At 34.9% G+C, this 22,178-nt stretch overlaps 2 protein-coding genes across 4 annotated transcripts; both read left to right on the plus strand.

Moving 5' to 3' along the window:
- The first annotated feature begins 6,169 nt into the window (after nucleotides 1–6,169).
- Nucleotides 6,170–17,488, plus strand: LOC142518065 (uncharacterized). 3 transcript variants are annotated; one of them, XM_075620684.1, is made up of 10 exons: nucleotides 6,171–6,672; nucleotides 8,579–8,679; nucleotides 8,765–9,134; nucleotides 11,223–11,580; nucleotides 11,692–12,041; nucleotides 12,159–12,213; nucleotides 12,526–12,587; nucleotides 12,689–12,795; nucleotides 12,884–12,971; nucleotides 16,707–17,488. In XM_075620684.1, exons 1-10 carry the CDS (start codon nucleotides 6,550–6,552, stop codon nucleotides 17,013–17,015), a joined length of 1,923 nt encoding a protein of 640 aa, XP_075476799.1. In that variant the 5' UTR covers nucleotides 6,171–6,549; the 3' UTR covers nucleotides 17,016–17,488. The 3 variants fall into 3 exon arrangements, with proteins under 3 accessions (XP_075476798.1, XP_075476800.1, XP_075476799.1); XM_075620683.1 differs by having other exon boundaries at nucleotides 6,170–6,672; nucleotides 11,223–12,041; XM_075620685.1 differs by having other exon boundaries at nucleotides 6,170–6,672; nucleotides 11,223–12,041; nucleotides 12,889–12,971; nucleotides 16,707–16,935.
- Nucleotides 17,489–19,679: 2,191 nt separating this feature from the next.
- LOC142519132 (thylakoid lumenal 19 kDa protein, chloroplastic) lies at nucleotides 19,680–20,644 on the plus strand. The gene has a single exon (XM_075622063.1). The coding sequence runs from the start codon at nucleotides 19,734–19,736 to the stop codon at nucleotides 20,466–20,468; it is 735 nt and encodes a 244-aa protein (XP_075478178.1). The 5' UTR covers nucleotides 19,680–19,733; the 3' UTR covers nucleotides 20,469–20,644.
- Nucleotides 20,645–22,178: the final 1,534 nt, after the last annotated feature.

Here is a 22,178-nt window from a genome sequence, read left to right on the forward strand (position 1 = left end):
ATATACTCAGGATCTTTTCTCTTTCTCAACTGATCTGTTCTTTTTTGAACCGTCTTCACAATAGATGATTTTGGATTATAAATAATAATCTCTTTCCCTTCTCCAATTTCAGTACCTACGTGATCGTTGTCTCCCGAATATGTGTTCATTTCCACTTCATCCACAACCACTCTCACATAACTCTCCACTTTAACGTTGTTTTTTGTGTTCGTTTTCATTTTGTTGTCAACCACTTCATTCAAACTTTCAACTGTAGCATCAACAAGTCCATCCATATCTTGCTCGGTATGACCTTCATCATACATATGTGTCGCATCTTAGAAGACAGATCGGGTTGTGTCCTCCTCAACCACTTCATTTTTTTCCTTCAACACTTTAATCTCATTTTAAGCCTTTTTATCTGATCCAACAATTCCGAATCATTGTATCGAGAATGAACCTGAAAATATAAGTGTTAATTAAGCATGGTAATTGGTTAAATAATATACTATTAATAAATTGGTTGTCATCAATTACAAATGTTTACCTCAACAATCATCTCAATATCATTAACAAATATTTTTTCCTCCTCAAATGTTTTGATCGGCACAATCTAAAAACATTAAAGAGAAATTTTTAGTTTTATTAATACATGATTTACACAAACCTATATAATGCTATAAATTAAACTGCGCAAACCTTGTTTGATCTCACAGCCATTAATGCAACCTCTGCGCCTTTAGGATTCACGAGAATCTTACTCTCTCCCCACTTAAATAAACGAGGAAAGCAATGTAAAACATGAGATTCACCAAGTATAGGAACTCTTACATAAACCCAAGCCTATACAAATAAAATTTATTAGCATTTACTACAACTAACAATAACATATATAAGCTTGAAAAAGAAAAAGAAAATACCTTCAATCCAACTATGCAATCTCCCATATGCTTTTTTTCTTTTTATTTTTTTTCACTTGAGATAATCCAAGATGATCTTCAATTTCATCACGCAAAAACCTAAAGACTGCATCTCCCCAACCATATCCAAAAAATGTTTCAAAATTGTCCAAGTACGAGAAATAAACTTTAGTGTGCCAAAATTACTAATAGAAAATTTAACACAATTAAAAAGCCTCAAAATAAAAAAATTTGAAAAAATTATCAATTTCAAGCTCATTCCCTGCCAACTCAAATATCTTCTCTATGATGACATTTCTCTGAACACAATTCATTCCCATGAAATGATGCTGAAGGAAGTTAGAACCCAACTGATGTTAACCGATTGACCAACGCTAGACAAACCTATAACGATCGAGAAATCCCCAGAAGTGAATGGAATCATGGTATTGCTTCCAAATCAAAAGCTGCAGGTCTCTACTTCAAAGCGTCTAAGCATTGCATGGACTCTTGAGGTGCTTATAGAAAGCTTTTGGATCTTCAACCAAGGTGCAAGAGGTGAAGTCTCTATCTTCTCTAATTGTAATTTACTCAATTTGAGAACTAATTGCTCCATTACAGATAAAAATTTTGTTGGAGAACACCTTGAATAACCTTCTTTTACAATTGGTCCAATATTTCCATAATTACCATGCGTAGTTTCTTTAGTCTTCGTCATTCTAATCCACATAAAATATTTATGATGTTAATTGTCAAATAATTTGGCAATGTTACAAATATATAATAACTCAAAAAATATCACATTAAATTGACATAAATATCTCACGAAATTAGACAAATAAGTCGGTACAAACATGAACAACTAATCTCACATAAATATCTCACAAAATTAGATAATGATCTTACATGCGGAAACTAATCTCACATAACTATCACATTCTGTCAAACCAAACCAAGCACATTCCGGCAAAACAAACCAAACCAAACCAAACTCAACTCATTCTCACATGCGGAAACTAATCTTACATAATTATCATTCCAAGCATATTATCTAAACTAACACATTCTGTCAAACCAAACTTATTCCCAAAATCATGGACATTAATGTCAACATTCGGTAAAAAAAAAAAATTCAATTTCAGAATAATGTGCTAAAATTTATTAACAAAAATAAAACCCTAAATTGGAGTAATCAAGCATATTACCTTTTTCAAGATTCTTTGTGCAAATAGTGTTTGTCTAAGCAAATTCTATGGCATAAATTCAAGTTTCTTTGCGCAAATTGCAGCCCTAATCTTTGCTTGCTGCCTTCTTCAACTCTTTCATTTCCGATGGTTTTTGTTTTGGGCCGTAAAATGGTGAGATTCAAGCTTCTGATGTTTTTTTTTTTGGGCTCTAAACTGGTGAGATTCAAGCTTCTAAAGCGTACAATGGTTTTCGCAGCCCTAAAATTGTGCTGATGGGCAACAGGAAAGGGTTTGAGAAATAATGGCTAGTAGGAAATGGAATAAAAAAGCATGAGTTCTCACAGAAGAAAAGATAAACGGGAAGCGGGAAGGGAGATGGGGAGGTGACCAATAAAATTAGGGATTTATAACATTTTTTAATAATTAAAAAGGGTAAAAATGTCAAAATGGATTAAAGAGGGAGTACAAATAAATTTGGAGTTTTGTCAGGTATTAGAACACGAAAAAAACAGATGAGGACTGAATCTTAAATAAACATGGGTAGATGTATTTTTCTCCAAATTATCGTTCATATACCGTGGATATAATAATTAGACTAATTTAAACATTTCGATGTTCATTATAACAATATAGTGAATTTTTTGCTCTTAAAATTGTAAATACGAGATAACATAATGAAAGAAGATAAATATTTTGATAATTATTCGTTAATGTATAATCATAATGTCAAGCTCCAGGAGCTGAGACGTATAAGACATCTGACATTGTTTAATGTTAAGAAATTATTGTTACCCTAAAGTTTTGGTAATTGACAAAATCAAAACAACACATAACTGTTTCAAGAATCAGCTGCAATCTTCCTTGTATAGCACGAACCATTTCAACCATCTAGATTTCAACCGCTTAGTCTCCGACCGCTTGAACTTTCAAACCGGTTGTCCGCCTACAATTTGAAGAAGTTTCAACCTTTTAAAAGACTTTCAACTGGCTGTTCAAAGTCTTCAAACCGTTTCATTAATTAGCTTTTTATTGCTCACTTAATGAAAGATATTATCTGATCGGCTCATGATATTTAATGGTTGTGCACTGCTACAAGTCAACCATATCCTGCACGAGTCCCGATAAAGGTCTGCATTAATATTACTATCCCAGAATAGAAAGATTGCTTATACATCCCTCAAGTTCTGATGAAGATAACAGTCACCACAAAGGGATACTCAGCAGAAATTCTTCAAGGAATGGGATTCAAAGCTACACAAGCAAAGAAAACATTAAATGTTTGTTGAAGAACATTTAATGAAGTTGCAGCTGATAGTGACACATCACTCCAGCAATACATGTTTACGTTATTCATCGTTTCCGACCGTTGGAATGATATCTTATAAAAAAAGAGTTGAAGAATGCAGAAGGGAGTTCGATCAATTTTAAGCTTTTCAACCACGCGATTGACACACTACTGAAGCTTGCATACTCAAAGATCTGAGTGCTCTTAAAGTTCATATACTTCATTGCTCATCAAGCACGCACTAAGCAGAAATATATCTGATCATTCAAGGATAAATTTTGTGCTACTCAAAACATACAGTTTTCTTTTATCAGTAATCTTTTCGTTATTTGATTGCTTGTGTTGTCTGGTGAACCGAGAGTTATTAAAATCCAAAAGTATAAAGTGATCACTAAGAGTTCAAAAACAGGTAGTGTGATAAGACCTTATTGAAGTGGGCTGTTGCAATAAGTTTGTAAAGCCAAAGTCTTTTAGTGGAATCTTTCCTAAAGAGGAAGAAGGGATGACATAGGAATTTTTATCTCCGAACATCCATCAAAATCACGCGTCTTTACTTTTCGCGTGCACTTACTTTTCGAATCGTTTCTTGTTAGCAAGCCAGTCAACCAGCTGAAGCTATCATAGAAATTGTGAACGATTTTCCGCAATTTTCAAGTGGTTCATATTTCTAACAATTAAGAAAAACTTTCAACCGTCTAAAAACGATTGAAAACTAATTTTAAAAAGTAAATATTTTTAAAAAGTTTATTCACTCCCCTCTAAACTCATTCCCGATCCTAACATTTAATAATATACATTGAAAACAATAAGTCTCGAAGCAAATAGTCAAAATTAGTTTAATTTATAAAAGAACATTGTCTTTATATATACGGAATACGAATAAAACAGAATTTGTTCTTAATTAGAAAGTACGAAATGAGGAAGCTAATACGAATAATTTTAAACTTGAAATTAAGGACCCGATCTTAGTAACTCTGGATTTCTTCACCAGCCTCAGAATTGATCTTGGTATGCCTATTCCATCTGTTCTTCATTATTACTTAGGGAAGGACGTAAGGGGATGAGTATTTCAGGAAACAATCAGCAAGTATGAGCCGATCGAATAACAATACAACATATTATACATATACATATCTTTCAGAAGGATTATAATACATAACAAAATTCGAACATAATGGAATAATCGTAACTCAAGACTTATCAAATCAGACGCACAAAACACATCATAATTGAATCGTATCAGATTAGAACTTATCAAAACGGAACCTTATCAAATCTTATCGAAGCAAATCACATTTTAATGATCATGGATCATGGGCTCCCTCTGAGGCCTTCTTCTTTAAATGAGATATTACGGAATTAATGTATATCATATGGAAATACGAACGAAGGCAAATCATATTATAATCGATTGAATTTTAAATCATAGCATAACATTTTAAAAGATACTTAAGAACACTCACGAAGAACAAATGTTCTATATATATATGTATATATATACACACTTGGTTCAAATGTACTATTCGAACTTAACCGATACTTGGGCTGCACCTGGTCACGAGCGAGACAACACTTGGACATCACTACAATGGGAGAATGCAATCTCTATTCTTTGCTTGAAGTGACCGAAGCTTTTGAGTGTGATTTTCTTGGATTTTATGGGCCTTTATTTATAGGCCTCAAAGTGTGAGATGGAGGGTCGCCCAATTCATTGTCATTTATTTCACCTTAAATGCTATTATTCATTGTCAGTGACCTTTTCTTGATAACATCTATTGATGACTATCAAACTCTTATCAAAAGCACATATTCATGGTCACATATCTCATCTTAAAAGACATTATTCAACAACGACATAATCCAGTCTTTAATCTCCATTATCACTCATTAATCACCATTACTTGGAAATTACAATCTCACCGAGGTAAAAGGTCCACATAAAGATTTTGTTCCTAATTTTAGTATTGATTTAATTACTTCTTAGTTTGAAAATATATAAAATAAACTCGAGTATAATATAAAATATTAAATAGAAAATGTTTTTTTTATATATATTTTTACTTTTTAACTTTCTATTTTAATATTTTCTCTGCGATAAATAAAGTTTTAATTTTAATACTTTAAATATTGCTTTGTTTAGTTATTTTTAATTAAAAAAACTAAAATATTTTTTATTATATTGACTAAAATATTGTTTTTTCCAATTATTAATTTGTCAATAATTTTTAAATATTACATTTATAATTTTAATTTAATAATAAATAATATTATTTCGGAATGTTCATGTTGGCACCGCCAACCCAGCTCCGTCCTTGATTATGAAGGCGTTACAATTTTATTATTCATACATACATGCATGTAATCATAAACTTTAGTTACATACGTACGATTTCCCACAATTCTTTGGTCCATATAGCGGAAATGCTTTGATTTTTCTGCAAAAATTTGATTATTAATTAGGATAACAAAATCGAAGCTTTACTTATAAATTTCCAAAATTTTTACTACGACGAAACTTTGTAAAAGAAAAATCGACAATAACTTTTTTTAATCGTTTGCGAATGCTACAATATCTGAGATACTTGTCTCCCTTCTATGATCCATCTTCCCCAGATACGATCAATGCGTGTGTATCAGTTGATGTACATCTTTGGGTATAAGCAATCTGTTTGTTTGGTCTCACCTAGAAGACATAAATTGACTTCTGGAAACTTCAGGAAATCTTTGGGTATGAGCAATCGTTTGCGACTACTGTTTGGTTCGTCACATTTTTATCCAATCTAATCTTATGTTTCATGCACCATATTATTTATTCATCTGCCAATTATTTATCTTATACTGAAAAATACAAATCGACGTCGGGTTCCTTGCGACCCTTTCCACTGCCGCTCAGCGAAAGGCTTCTGGATTCTCTTCCCCGAAATACCTAAACTTGATTTTGTTCAAAATTATTTTCTTTTTTGCTGATTTACTTTTAAATGAAAAGCCCTAATCAATATCTGTGGAACGATTCGGCGCATTCTTAATTTTCTAATCTATCGGCCTTTTCTTTTCCGGTTGTCTGTAGTATCATTTCATTTGTTTTAGACTGAGAGTTTTGGATTTTTGGGAACTGAATCAAGTTGTTGGAGCTTCGTCATTGCAATTGTGATTAGGGTTTTAGGAGTACCCCATTGGTTTTTTTTGGTGGAGTGGATTAATGGCGGGAGATGAGCGGACATTTGGGGGTGAATTCTCAGACGCAGGAGTTGCACGGCTTCGAGCGGAAATCAACGAGAAACTGAAGGAGTTTATGGGTGACTACACTGACGACACTCTGGTGGTATGATGTTGCTTCTGTTATTTTTCATTAATCTTGGGTTCACCTTCTTTGCTGATTATCTCTCTCTTCTTGTTTTTCTTTTTAATCCTGTAACACGTGCTGTTTGCTGTTGAGATTTCTTGCTTTGCCTTTAAAAGAAAATTGGTTCTAGATAAGTCTTCGAGGTCATTGATGTGCTAAATGTTTGATAGAACAAATGTGGAATGTGACACCTCATTAATTGTTGTGATCCCAAGTTTGCTCCCCAGTCATTTGGAGTGTGACTCGTACGCAAGTTTGAGAGGCCACCTATCCAATATGTTATTTTTTTACCTTTGAGTTTTTATGGCTGTCTATAACACTCCCGGTGTAATTTACACAAGATGTTCATATTGAAATCTGAATTGAAAGCAAAAAAGTACTGTTGGACCCACATTATTTGTGTTTATGTGAGATGTTCATAAGAACGTCTTGTATAAAACTACACCAGGAGTGACACTCCTGGTGTAGCATAGACAAAGGCAAATTATTGGATCTATCTATGTCAGATATAAATAGGTGACTGAATCTGCAAGGGAATTTGTATTTATTAATGCTGCCAAAATATGAAGGTTTCTCAACCCAGGTAGCTATAGTGAGGTTTTGGTGTATGAATTAGTTCTGGTACTTGATTAATATAGTAACATGTGGTCGTTTAAATTATATGAACATTAATGAAAACTCTTCTTCGCTAAAGTAGACATTCCATTATACCATTCAAGGAGTACAATTACTATGCAATTAAAAACAAATGAAAACTGTCATGTTGTGAATTGAATTAATGACTAGTTATGCAACATTGCATATGATATGAGACTTTGAAATGATGCATTTATTGATTTTTTTGTCTTTCTTCGATTCATTTTCTTATTGTTGAACTGTGTCACACAGCCCGTTCTTTTGAGTTCTTTGATGAAATCAGTTGTTGGTTGATGGACAATTGCGGTTGATTGATCTGCTTTACATTATGCATATTTTCTTGCAAGCTTCTGAAAACTTAACGGATGAATAACCAAGAACTGCATACATGCACATCCTTTTCTTTGTAGTTGTGGTTTTTAGTGCCCACATTTTCTTTCTTCTGATTTCCATTTCTTTTCGCGATCTTATTGCTAGATGAGCAAAAATGGCGAGGCTCATTTGGAAGAGTTTTTACTTTTTTGTGTGCACATCTTTTGCTTGTGGGAAGAGGTCATGACATGAACTGATCCCTCTAAATTTGAAGCAGATGTTCTAATGGAATGATCGCGTCTCTAGTTTATAAATCTTCGATCAACTTACGTGAATGCAGCATGCGCTGATCTAACTTGGAAACATATTTTTTAAATCTATTACACATTCTTAGTGAAGTTACTGTTGTATCCTTAATATTTGAGTTCTTTCACATCTTCATGATCTGTTCAATTTTGATCACTCAACTTTGATATTTGTGATCATTTGATATTTCATATTTCTTGGTTCTGTTTGTGGTGGACCTAGTTTTTTCCTGCTATATTGTTCTATATATCTATATTCCAGTCGTTCCCACATTCCCCATGCTTTGCAGCACAGCGATGGTTAGATACCTTAAGAATTGGTTTATGTTGAGATAGTTACTATTTGGTTTCTCCTAGGGGCACTTCTCTTTCATGAATGCCTTTTTTGTTTATCTATATTTAATATATCCGAATCACTTCTAGTTTCCTTGGCTTTGATTATATTTTTGCTCGATCCAGTATCGTTTACTGAAAATTGGTTTTTGCTTATCAGGTCATGCGCCTAACTGTATTGTACTATGTAAAAATTTGACATTCACTGATTTTTTATTGAATCTCATCTATCATGTATTATAATGCCAATCTACCAAATTTTTTCCACTTATCATTGATCTTCTGTTATTTGGCTATAGGAATATGTTATAGTCTTGCTAAAAAATGGTAGGCGGAAAGATGAAGCAAAGGGTGAGTTAAATGTCTTTCTGGGAGAGGACAGTGACACATTCATATCTTGGTAAGATTATTTTTTCCTGTTAAATGTTTTTCTTGGCAGCAAACATTTTACCACTCTCTCTGATCAATATTGTTGTTTTGCTCAGGCTCTGGGATCATTTAGGATCTCATTTAAATCTATATGTGCAACCCTTGGCACTTCATCCAGATCGAGCCCCTAGTGTGAAGTCCTCAACAGGGAAACAAATTGGAAAAACAGAGTTGCAGCATGCTTCACCTGAAGCTGAGAAAAGAACTTCTGATAAAATATCTGGAAAACGTTACAATAGGGAAGGGAATGGTTTAGAGAGGGGAAAGGATGAAAATGTAATCCCCCTTTCTAGAAACTCTTTGGCTGAGAATGTGCATTCCAAGGATAACCCTCGTCACAGAGTTGATCGAACTAAACTATCTCGTTCACCTAGGCCAATTACACAGAAGAGAAGAAGGCAAACTGAGGAGAAACGTCCAAGAAAGGTGATTTTATTCCCTCGAGTTCCATGCTGCTTGGAGCCTTTTCAATTTGCTTTTTTAATTAGAAAATTCTTGAATTTCTTTCTTTCTTCCATATAGTTTAGAAATAGGATTTTATATATGATATTTTGGACTGGGGTTTTCTGAGAGTTTCCATCATATGTTGCATCCCCCCTTTTGTGATCTAGTTTCACTTTACCAATTGACTTGTAGGTATAGAGTTCACTGTGATAATTTGCTAAATTTTAATTTTATAACTGCGATCATGTGGTGGATGGTGGTTGTGTGTAAATGCCCTGTGATGGAGCCATGTGGGAAGGTTGTTATAGAGATGTATTCTTTTTGGAAGCCCATAAATGCATTTTTCTTGATGTCAATATATATATATAGAAATGAATTTATATTTTATAGTCTCCAAGTTCTCAGTTCTGTTTTCGTATCATTGTTTCTTTGGCAAACTCTGTAGTGGTCTGCACAAAATTGGCATGAGGTACATGTTTTGGAATATTCTGATGATTCGTATTGTATGGCCTATTGATATTGTTTAAATGTGAAACAAGATGATTCCTGACAGTTAAATGACATGACTTGTTATTTTCTCTTTTTTTTTTGCTGAGATTTTGTTTATTCATTCATCAAGATTTGAAACAGGAAGTAGGTGAAACAGTTGAATGTATTTAAATGACGTGGGATTTTGATTCATACAGGGAGTAGAGTGAAAAAAATATGCCTCCTGTGGCAGCATTATCTTTTGTATGGCTCATATGTAAATTATGCAATAAGTAAAAAGAGATAATTTGTACCTAACTATTGGAAAACTGACTAATTGGAGATGAAATAAAGTATACCTCATGTTGTTTGAGAAACTTCTTTATCATCTATTCTGTTCCCATAGGGTCTAGAATAATTTTTTTTTTATTTGATACAAAGATATTTCAAGCAGAGTTAAAGAAGGCACAACAATAAAATAAATACATTAGGATATCAGGTTGGGTGAAGGGGTTGCAGATACTAGAATTTGGGTTTGGGATCCTTGAGGGATTTTTTCTGTCAATTCTTTCTATGAGTTTTTCTGTCAGTGGTTTTCCTCCTCTTTTTTTCATGTAATTTGCAAAATGCCGATCCCATTTAAGGTTCAAGTTTTCTCGTGGATTTTTTTCCTATAAAAAGTTGTTTGGTTGATTCTTTCCTCTTTCCACTCTTCTTCCGTTGTTTTATGGAAAAAATTGGCATTTTTTTTCAAGAATATCCTCCAAATATTTCAAACACTTCATTATTGATATCAAACCCACCACCCTGAGGTTCTCTCAATATTCACTGAACCACTCTGTTTTCTATTTCTTTTTGCAAATAATAATTACCAAACATTAATCTTTTCTCAACACATTGGCTCTGAAAACATAATAGATTAACACCTGTGCAAATGTTTGTCCCTTTTCTTCTTTCGCCTTTTTAGTTTTCTTGAAAACTTTTACAATGATAGAGATGAGAAACCAACATAGCACATGGAGTATATAGTCTTCATTTGATATTAGGATACCTGGAACCGTTGTACTAGGAAGGGGTGATATTGTATGAATTCTCTTGTTTTATTTTATGCTACTTCATGGATCCATATTAATGTTTATTCCACTGTACCTTTGAATTGGTTGGTCCGAGTTTTTGGTAATAGAGTGCTTGGGTGCAGATCTTCACCATAATAGCTGTTTTTCCTATGTGCGAAACTGGCTTCATTCAAGATTTTTCTTTATGCATCGCAATATAACTTCCATTGTTTTTGTTTACGGTTCTTTTTCATCTTTTATTGTCCTGAGGTATGACCTCATTATAATTTATTTCATTAGTTATGTCCTGCCTTTTCTTAATGTTCGGATGGAAAACTTCTACATGGGCTCTGACATATTTTTTCCTTTCTTGTTTATTGAAATTGTCCTAGACCTATAACAAGTTCAATCGGTGGCTGCTATTCATTCCTTTTTCTTTTCATGCTTCATGTAGCAGTAGTTCTTTCAAATATTCCTTGCTCAATATGCCAAAAGATATGGAGTCCCTTGTTTATTTCCATTTTTCTCACTTGTTTGACATTTGCAGAGGAAAATTTCAGAAACCATCAGTGCCCCAAAAAGGTTGTTGCAGTTTGCAGTACGAGAAGCTGTTGGTACTTCTAGGCCGGCAGAACCTTCCCTCAAACGCCTTCGTTCTGTTATTTCCACTTCGACAGAGGATGTTTCCCCGAAAGAACATCAACGGAGAACTAGACAAGTGGCTGGAATGCGTGCTGACATGTCAGCTGCTATTAAGGCTGTAACAGATGCGGTGAAAGATCTGAGCAAAGATAGACCATCGCGTAATGTGTTTGATAGGCTTGATCATCCTACTATTGCTTCAAACATTATCAATCAAGATGAATTCAGAGATATTGTTGATGAAGCTGATTTTGTTAATGAAAGTGAGGATTTTCGTTCTACTTACTATTCACAGAATGATGGCATGTTGCAACAAGATGGGAGTACTTCATCCTTTGATGACAACCCTGTTGTGGCTTTGGATTTTGGTGTAGGTTATGATGATTATGATGATGTGATGGGGCAAAGAGTGACTAATGAGTTAGGCTTATCCAGAGGAAAATTGGCAGAGAACTCCTTACAGTTTCAGTATGGTGCAACTAATAATTCTGAAGGAAGAGCACATAGGCCACAACAAGATCGTCTTGTGGATATGCCTAGTAAATCCTTCAAGATTTCTTCATCTGTAAACATGAACACCTTGAGACTTCCGCAATATCAGGAGGCTAGGGAGGGATCTAAGATGCATAATCTTGAAGAATTCATAGGGACCGATACTTTGGTTGCTAAATCTGAAGTGTGGTTGACAAAGGAGAACAACTCCTTAGTAGGTTTCAATGGACACGTAAGATATCCGAGTGAAATAATGTCATGTTTTTTTGTCCTTTGCTTGTTTGTCATAATGAGCTGTTTTATAGCCATTATGCATTTGTTCACTGTCTTCTTGCTTGCTCTTCTGTAGGCACAACCAGGTATTGATCCTAAACATGAACTACAAATGGCTCCTGCACCACTTGGTAAGCCTTCTTTTTTCCCCATCCTAGTGCATCTTTAATTTGCAGAACTGATGTGAGAGCATATGCATCAAATTTTTTATTTGTTTAAACTGATGGTTGCTTCCAACTTATGTGGTTTTGGCATTGTAGTCATATTTTTACTTGTTAAAACTGATGGTTGCTTCCAACTTATGTCATTTTGGGTTTTTAGTCCTGGTTTGATATTCAAAGTTTAAATCAAGATCCACAACTGATTCTCCATGCCACCAGTAAAATAATTAGATCTTTAAGATCCCACGATATTGATCTTTTTATCTGAACATATGTATGCAGGATTATATTCTACAAGTGGGCCTACAGAAGATGCCGATTCTCGAACTATTTTTCTTAGCAATGTAATTACCCGAATCTGATTCTAAACATTCTGATTTGTAAGGACTCTGTTCTTTAATTCTATTGCTTTTCTTTGTCATTGACATATTATCCCCTGCGTTAGGTTCATTTTGCTGCCACCAAGGACAGTCTTTCACGACATTTCAACAAGTTTGGAGAAGTCCTGAAAGTAATTATTTTAACTGATCCTGCCACTGGGCAACCGAAAGGGTAAGGTTTCTTGGATGCATCATTGCCATTTATTAATATTTTTACCCCATTTTTATAAAGGAGTTCCTGAAGTGTATTGCTTGTTCAGATCAGCTTATATAGAATTCATGAGAAAAGAAGCGGCTGAGCATGCTCTGTCTTTGGATGGTACCTCTTTTATGTCTCGGTTTCTCAAGGTAAGTGATTGAAGGATGCTAATGTGAATTATTTAGTTGATGAATGTCCAGCCTTTTTTGTGTTCTGTGGCTGCATGATGGATTGTTTGTTTGGTCTCTGTTATTTCGCTTTATACTGTCACAGGTTTGTTTGGTTGCCTTTTTTTACTGGCTAATTTTGGGTTTTTTCCCCTATTTGTTTGTTTTTGTGAAAATCCTGTTACTCCTACTTTCCTACAGGGAAAAAAGAAACTTGTTGAGGCTGAAATTTCATTTGTTGCCTGAAGATGATGTTTTGATTAGTTGCATGTGCACTCTAATCATCTAAAACTTATAATGAAAACTTCTTTGTTGATCCAATAAATGTTGGAATTTCCAATAGATTGTTTTTGTCTTAAAAAAAACTAGTGAATAAAACCCTTGCCGTGTAAAATGTAAAGATGTGAAATAAATATTTAAATGTAAGATGTGAAATAAATGTTGCTGAAATAATTATAGTAATAATAATTCTTTATTTGTATTATTTTAAAAAGAGAAGATATACATATATACACAGTGCAAGAAGTTACTTGCTATTAAAATTTGAAACTTTATAGTAGCACAGTTTCTTTATTTCTTCTTTGTTTTTTCAAGTTTCACATATTATTGAAGTCAACTTATTTTCTGAAAGTTTATATTTGGAGCTCCATGCAAATTTAGTTTTAAGAAAAATTTCATCTTTATAAGTAGAATTAATTAGTGAAATACGCTGATTTCCGAGAATATCCTTTGCATCCTTTTCTTTAGAAAGCTGAGATTGGGGTTAGTTTTTCGGTGTAGGTTTTGTGATCAAAAAATAATTCTAAGAGGTGACTTCTGAAATTACCTTTGTATCATTTCTTTCTAAAATTCACTAATATCGTATTTTTTAGGGGTATTATCAATGGTATCACCAATGAAACTTACATATGTTTGATCCCTAGAAAACAAGAATTTGTTCGGATAAGCGATTTTCGGCCTATCAGTTTGGTAACCAGCATGAATAAGATTATTGCTAAACTCTTGTCTTTTAGATTGAAGAAGGCAACCCCCATTACAATAGCAGAAACTCAGAGTGCTTTCATCGAAGGTAGGCAGATTTTAGATTGTTGTCTCATAGCAAATGAGTTGGTGGAGGACCTGAGGCTGAAGAAAATGAAGGGTTGGGTTTTTAAAGTTGATTTCGAGAAGGCTTATGACAACGTAGATTGGAGTTTTTGGATTTTGTCTTATTCACAAAAGGTTTCGGAGAGCGTTGGAGAAAATGGATCGAGGGTTTCTTTTCGACTGTGTCCTTCTCATTACTTATTAATGAAAGGCCTAGGGGGTAAATTTAAGGGAGAAAAAGGATTTAGAAATGGAGATCCGCTTTCCCCGTTCCTTTTTAACTTGGTAGTAGATGCGTTGGGCGGATTGGTCGACAAGACAAAGCCCATGAACCTCATCCACGGTTTGGAAATAGGTAGAGATCTCCCATATTCAATTTGCAGACGATATTTTGTTCTTTGTGAAGAATGATGGCCGTTTGAGATTTTTGGTGGAGATTTTGTATTCATTTTGTAATATGTTAGGATTAAAGATTAATATGGAAAAAATCGCCTTATTGGGGCTTAAGTATGAAGAAGAATAAGTAAAAGGGTTAGCTAGTGAGGTTTGGTGTCGGACGGAGTTTTGGCCCATTAGATATTTGTGGGTTCCATTAGGTGGAAATCCATTAAAAGTCTCGTTTTGGGAGCCTGTCCTTTCCAAGATGTCCAATATGTTAGCGAGTTGGAAGCAAGCATTTTTTTTCTACAGGGGGGGAGATTGACTTTGATCTTAGTAGTGCTGAATGCTTTGTCAGTGTACTTCATATCTCGTTTTAGGATTCTACGGGGCATAGCGGAGGCCATGGAGAAGATTATTAGGGATTTTGTGGGATGAAGGTGATGGGGATCTACATTGTTACTTGGTCGCCTGGGATCAGGTTTGCACCGAAGGAAAGAGGGGGCCTGAGTATTGGAAACTTGTCCGAGTAATAGGGCTCATCTAGGAAAATGGTGGAGATTTGCTTGTGAGAGAGAGCTGTTATGGAAGAAGATTATCACCAGCAAATATGGCTTACAGTATAATGGGTGGGGTGCGGGCCTAGCGAGAAATGTCAGTTTCAGGAGTCCATAGAAGTTTGTTTCTAGGATTTATCCAGTTTTTCATCAGTCAGTGTGGGCTGTGGTAAAAAGGGCCAATAAGATCAGGTTTTCGGAGGATAGGTGGTGGGGGGCGATTCATCTTTTCAGGATCTTTATCCATCTATATTTATTTCAGATCTCTACGGCTCATAATGACACTTTCCCATTTTATTCATTCTGACACTTCATCTATTTCTTCCTTCCTTGGGATTTGCACTTTCGTCGGGGTTTGAGGGATGAGGAGGTGAGCATTTTGAGCGAACTGCTATGGTCCTTAGAGAGGGTTAGTTTGGTTGAAGGAGCTGCCGATATTAGAAAATGGGTTTGGGATTCCTCAAGCTATTTTCAGTTAAATCTTTATACTAGTCTTTTTTTCCAGACAATTGTTTTCCCTATTTTCCTCTTTATCATGTCGTTTGGAAAGCGTCGATCCCATCCAAGGTTCAAGTGTTCTCTTGGGTTCCAATGCTAGGAAAATTACCAACTTGCGATGCAAAAAAGGTGACCCACTTACTCTCTTTGTTCGAGTTGGTGTGTGTTATGACTGCAAGAGGTGGGGAGACCCAAGACCACATTTTTATTCATTGTCTTTTTACGAGCTACCTTTACTTCAAAGCATTGGAGGAGTTGGGTCTGGTTTGGGTAGCTTCGAGATCAACGAGGAATTTATTTGCAACAGATCTTAGTCGCGACCTTGACAGGAGCTGTAAAATTTTTTGGATGGTGATAGTTCATTATATTCGTTGGTTAGTTTTGTTTGGAGAATAATATGACGATTTTTGGCAATCAAGAAGAATCACATGAAGAGTGCTGAGACAAGATTAAGTTTCGGGATTGTAGTCTTATTTGTTGTTAACGCGAACCACTTGTCCGTTTTTTTGTTATTAATAGCTTCTACTAATATAATATGGTTTCCTATAAAAAATCGAATTTGGAGTCCCGAATTGATCTCTCTTAATATGCTGCGGGAAATTAAGGAATCTGAACCATAGGCTGTAGTAGGTATGGAGCTTTATTTTGTTCACCTGGATCAATCATTTTCCTAATTGTTTAGTTGAAATTGGAGATCCAGAATCAAGAAAGGTACCCTAACCTAGTAGGACTACTGCATTAAGTCAGATACAGAAATTTTGTGCAACTCCATGGATGGCAATCAGCTAAGCTAAGGTGCAAAAATATAGAAAGATGGTCATATGAACCTCAGGCAATGATCACCAGCCAGTTCTTGATTTCATATCATCTCTAAGAATGGAGTGTTCATCTAAGATTGAAAGTGAGATGAATTAAAAATTAAAATTGAAATATTATGTTGAATCCAGATTTTGAAAGAGAAGATCTTAACTTTTATAGAAGTTTTTAAAAAACTGTTTATTCCAAATGCCAGATTGGAAGCAAAACATTTATTGCAACGTTTTTCCAAAAAAGTGGAATAAACAGTTTTTTAAAAACCCCTTTAAAAGTTAACAACTTTGTTACCCCTTTACATGCACTGATGGTCTTTTCTTCTCGTCTTCCCATTTAACATTTGTTTTAAATGAATCTAACCTGTATAACGTCTGATCATTCACAGGTTGTGAGGAAAAGTTCTTCTGTTCAACCTGAAGCTGCCTTTCTTACTACATGGCCTCGAGTTGCTCGAGCATCCCCATTTACTGTTCCAAGATTTAGCAGAGGTCCTTTTGCTAGAGGTATACCCACTTTATACAGGTCTCGTATACCTAGTATACCCGTTGCTAGGAGTTTTCAGTGGAAGAGAGGGGCCACCTTGACTGAGACCTCAAATCAGGCCTCCAACAGTATTGTTCCACCTTTGACTACCCGTAGCCTAACGTATGTTCGAACAGAATCTAAGGCAAATGGAAGTTCTGGCACTGCTTAATATTTTGATGGGGCGTCCAATTCAATGAAGTGCAATTTTTGAACTTCAGGATAAATGTTGAACTGGATTTATTTTCGTACCATGTTTTCTTCAGTCGTGAGATAAAAGGCTGCACCTGGAGTAATGGGATGGATACATGGCCACGCTCGGAGATGATGGAGATGGAGGGGGTGGTTTTCCATAATTTTTGCTCTGTTTAGTAAAGTTTTCCAGATGATCTGCATGATCTTGAAAGGTTAACATGCGGTACAATTTAGTCTTTTATGCAGTAGCATTAAAACAATTGTTGCCTAGATTTTTCTCTGTGAATACGAGATGGAATCAACCCAGGCGCTATTTTTTCACAACTTTTTTTTCTTATCTTTGTGAAAAGATGTAAAAAAAAAAAGGAAGATTAAAAGACATAAAGTGGTTACTGGTTATGTGCTTTGTACCTCCGGAAATAGCTGTGCGCTCCCAATTAATTTACCATAGGGATGATCACCAACTGAATAAGGTTGATTGAGAGCGATTCATATTTGAATTCGAGTTTAATTTTTTAAGCAGGCCCCGAGCTCAATTCTTCGAAGTTAAAAAATGTGATTTTGTTGTTTGAATTTAAGTTTGATTCATTTTGTTCTATGCCGAGTGCTGTTGAGAGGAAGTTCGATCGATGATTTGAATTACCCTGTTTTGACAATCAAAATTAATTTATAACAAATTATGAATATATTGAAACTAATGGTGATCAGTTCATGAACAACTTTTTAAAAGAAAGACATCTAGAAATTCCTCAACCACTGGCATGTCAGAAACAAATGATCCCTTTTCTTGAGTGGCATCAATCGCATAAATCAAATATCTTCATTATTTGTTAATGACAATCGAAGCATCTGCATTTTTTATATTAACGGAATGCAAGATTGTGAAACATTGTCATAAAAATTATATTTATTGTCAAAACGTGGTCGGAATCTCACAAATTCATGGAAACAGTCAACGATAGCTCGATAATTTGTCAAAATATCCATTCCGATAAATGTTGTCAAATTCAGACATATACAACTTAATGAAATTGATTATCATGATACTTTTTATCGAAGCAGATCACGCAATTCAAATCTATTTCACGAGACCCAAAAAACACTTCAACAAGAGTTGACACATACATTGTGTCAATCAACAAGGTAATATCTATCTCGTACTAAACAACAATATATATAAATGAACGAGATGCTCTTGTTTTTATTAATATGCGTGCAAACCTGCAATAACCCCTTCAAGTGCCTCGTGAGCATGGTGTTGAGTCACTACATGAACTTTGGCCTGCTGGGATCCTGTGCGGGAAACTTGGTTGTGGTGTGTAATGAGGAGTAACTGGTCTGGCAATTGAAGCCCGGGGAAACAGACTAAACTGAGGTGACTGGAACTGCTGTCTCTCGCATTAGGATAAACTCTGACATAATGTCCCTGCTGACCACATCTAGGACAAGTACCCTGAACTCATGTACATGACCAGATGAATGTCTGCCCCCACACTTATAACATGACTCTCGGACGAACCATGAGAGCTGCAGAATTTCTATAGGACTTCTACTTAAATCGCTTTCCCCTGAGCTGGAAACTCCTGTTTTGGTTGCTTGAAAGACTGTTGAGGTATGTAAGTGTGTGTTTTCATAGGAAACTCTGCACCTCCAGTGGGTGTATGCAGAGTATATTGTGGTACATCCCTTCGTATTCCGTCCTCTTGCCTTATTTTGTTGTCCACTGCGTCGGTGTAGTCAGTATGATTATTAATCAACACCAAGGAATACAATCGAGAACCCAATCCTTCCGTAAATTTGCCGAGTTTTGCATCCTCTCTCCCAGCCACATGTGGTACATAAGTAAACAAAAAAGACAACTACCGAGCATACTTTGTCACATCTAAATTATGCTAAGAGTATTATTTTTTATTGTGAATATCCGTCGGGTTGATCTGTCTCACAGATTAAGATCCGTGAAACGGTCTCACATAAGATCCACTCCACCTTGAAAGGCGTGGGGCAATTTATTTTTTAGTTTTTTTATTTGTTTTAAATTTCTAACAACTGTATTAATAATCAAAATAATTAAAAATAAAAAAATCTGAAATTATAAAAAAACGTAAATGATTATTTAAAAAACAACATATAAATATTCATCAACTTTCACAAAATTATTTAATTAATCCAAACACATTATTGTAATCTCAAATCTTCTCTCTGTTTCTATAATAATATTTTACATATTTTGAAACATATAATTTATATATTGTTTCTAATTATATGAAATTATGATTTTGTTCTTATGTTATGTTTCTTTATTTCAAATTTATAATAAATTTTAATTTTTCGATAAATTAAAATCATAAAATAATATGAAATACTTTTAAGTAATACAAAAATTTAAAAATAATAATAATTTAAATATTATAAATGAAATTGAAAAATATATTAAAATTTACAAAAACAGATAAATAAATGATAAGATCTCAGATAATGAGTGTTAAGATTAAAATGAAAATGACCGCTGGTGTTATGGATGGCCTATATTGCAAATGACGTGGTGAAATCAACGACTGTGATTGGTGAATATTATTACCTAGTGTACACGGTCCCTGCCTCATATCCAATCCTAAATATTGGTGGATAAGGAATTTAAAAAATACAAAGCAAACCATATCCACTGAATCCAAGATTCCACCGCTCAAGCTCCAAAATGGCCACAATCTTCTCCCCCTCCGCCCTCCTCTCCTCCACCTCCACCGCCGCCGCCACCCCAAAATCACCACTCCCGCCGCAGCCAAAAACCCACCTCCCCATACCGCCCAAAAAAACATTCCTACCCAACTTAACCACCACCCTAGCCGCCACAGCTCTGGCCGCAACAATGCTAACCACCAGTACCCCACCATCACTAGCAGACTCTCTCACAACCTACCACCTCTACTACGGCACCGCCGCCAGCGCCGCCAACTACGGAGGATTCGGCGGAAACTCCGACAAGAAAGCCTCCGCAGAGTACATCTACGACGTCCCAGATGGGTGGAAGGAAAAGCTGGTGACCAAGATTCAAAAGGGGACCAACGGAACAGACAGTGAATTCTTTAACCCAAAGAAGAAGACTGAGAAAGTTTACTTAACTTTTCTTGATGGGTTCCGGAAATTGGCACCAAAAGATTTGGTCTTGAACAATCTTGCTCTATCGGACGTAGATTTACAGGACCTTATTGCCACTGCAGACAACGTGAGCTCGGAAGAGAGGAAGGATGATAAAGGGCAGGTATATTATGTGTATGAGATTGATGGAGTCGGCGCACACAGCTTGATTTCGGTGACTTGTGCAAACAACAAGATTTACGCACATTTTGTGAAGGCTCCCACGCCTGAGTGGAATAGGGATCAAGAAACTTTAAGGCATATTCATGAATCTTTTAAAACCGTGGTTGGATGATTTCTTTTTTTTCATTATCCACACCTTGTATGAGTCAGTGGAGATATAATCTGAATATATGATCTTGTGTATTTTGGGATTTGGATGATCGATGTATGTCACTGCACACTTCAGGTTTGTATCTTGAGATGGAAATACAAGTGCTCTAGATAGTACATGGATTTTGGTGCAAAATATTTGGAATTGTTGCTCAAATTATCAAGCTCTCCCCAATTTTTTTTTTAAATTTATAAAAATATCTTCAATGTTCATAATTATGGTATATATCATTGTTTTACCAATTGAGCATATTCTTACAAACATATACTCTAGAGATATGCAATTACGCAAATTTCTCGCATATATATCATATTTAGATGATCAATTTTTTTAATATAAATGACTAATTTTGCTTCCGTATAATAAATTGAACAGTTTACCTCTTCGACCGGAATGTCTTCGGGTTCTATCTACTAGGTTTTACAGACTGTTTCTCACATCCTAACCATGCAGTCGCAACAGTTGTTCCTTATATAGGTTCTTTCAACAACACCTAACACAACTATATTTCGTTTCCTACCTCAGAGTGTATAATAAATTAATTTAATTTGAAAATAATACATGAGAGAGGTAATAAGGATCGGTCTTTTTATTCAAACATACAAACTATTATTAGATAGTAACCTCATGTAGAGGATAATGAACTTTTTTAGATATTTATAGTAGCTGAAGAATATAATACACATAAACTAGAAAGATAAAATATTACAATTTATTTGAAATAAAATGAAGAGGTTGAATGATGTCTTCATCTTCCTTCTACCTTAATATTTATAGAAGTCATGCTGGATTTGAAATCCGGACTTCAAATCTTGTGAATTATTTTGTCAGTTGTGGCCGAAAACATCTTGTGAGTGGTAGTCCCTTTAACCATTCGTTGGTGGCTTTTCTTCGAGATGTGCTCGATGCTTGGGATGACATCCTACTTGTTCTTGATAATCCAATTCTTTGCCAGATTTGTGATATCTGGCCTTTTGTCTGGACCATATTGTTCTTGATTTCCAAAAACTTCTTTCATTTCTTACACTTCTGGCATAATGATGAGATTGAAAGCTCTTTCTTTTTTGTCTTTGTGGCTTACTTCCAATAATTATTGAAAGACCATTTTCTTTACAGTATAAATGAGTATGTTTGTTAATACCTTTTAGTCATTTGTAATTAGTCATATGACGTCATTCTGCCAATTTTCCTTTGAGAAAATAGGCTCTTTGTGCCAAAGTATCCGGATTGCTCAGTACATCAAGGTTAAGCATAACCCCATAAAGATCTATAAGTTACAAACAGATTTCTCTTAGGGTGTTTGGTGCAAGGAAATTTGACTTCGCTTTGACCTTATTCTTGTAGGGTGTGATTCTCAATCAGTATGAAAATCTGTTTGGGGTCCTCTCAAATTTGTATTATGATATCACACACTTTCTCTTCGTGGTTCATGAGAAGATGACCAAGTTATTGCGGGTGCTTCACCCTAGTTGTGTTAATATTTAGATCTATGACCTTGATATTTGCAAAAAATCATGTTAGGTCTTAAAGATCATCGAAACCAATCTTTTCTAAAGTTGTCATCAGATTAATTTTTTTCTGATTCTGTTTTAATTAGATTGATCATTTTTTCTTCGTCAATTAAAGGTTTTGACATTACTTTGGTCTTTCTTCTTTGGTGTAATAAGAGTT

Source organism: Primulina tabacum, chromosome 11, assembly GCF_025594145.1.
Source record: "Primulina tabacum isolate GXHZ01 chromosome 11, ASM2559414v2, whole genome shotgun sequence".
NCBI lineage: Eukaryota > Viridiplantae > Streptophyta > Magnoliopsida > Lamiales > Gesneriaceae > Primulina > Primulina tabacum.

Coding starts and splice junctions, on each gene's coding strand:
- LOC142519132 (XM_075622063.1), top strand. CDS start 19,734: ATGGCCACAATCTTCTCCCCCTCCGCCCTCCTCTCCTCCACCTCCACC.
- LOC142518065 (XM_075620683.1), top strand. CDS start 6,550: ATGGCGGGAGATGAGCGGACATTTGGGGGTGAATTCTCAGACGCAGGA. Junction 9,135..11,222: donor AGGAGAAACGTCCAAGAAAG/GTGATTTTATTC, acceptor TGACATTTGCAG/AGGAAAATTTCAGAAACCAT. Junction 12,588..12,688: donor GAACTATTTTTCTTAGCAAT/GTAATTACCCGA, acceptor CCCCTGCGTTAG/GTTCATTTTGCTGCCACCAA.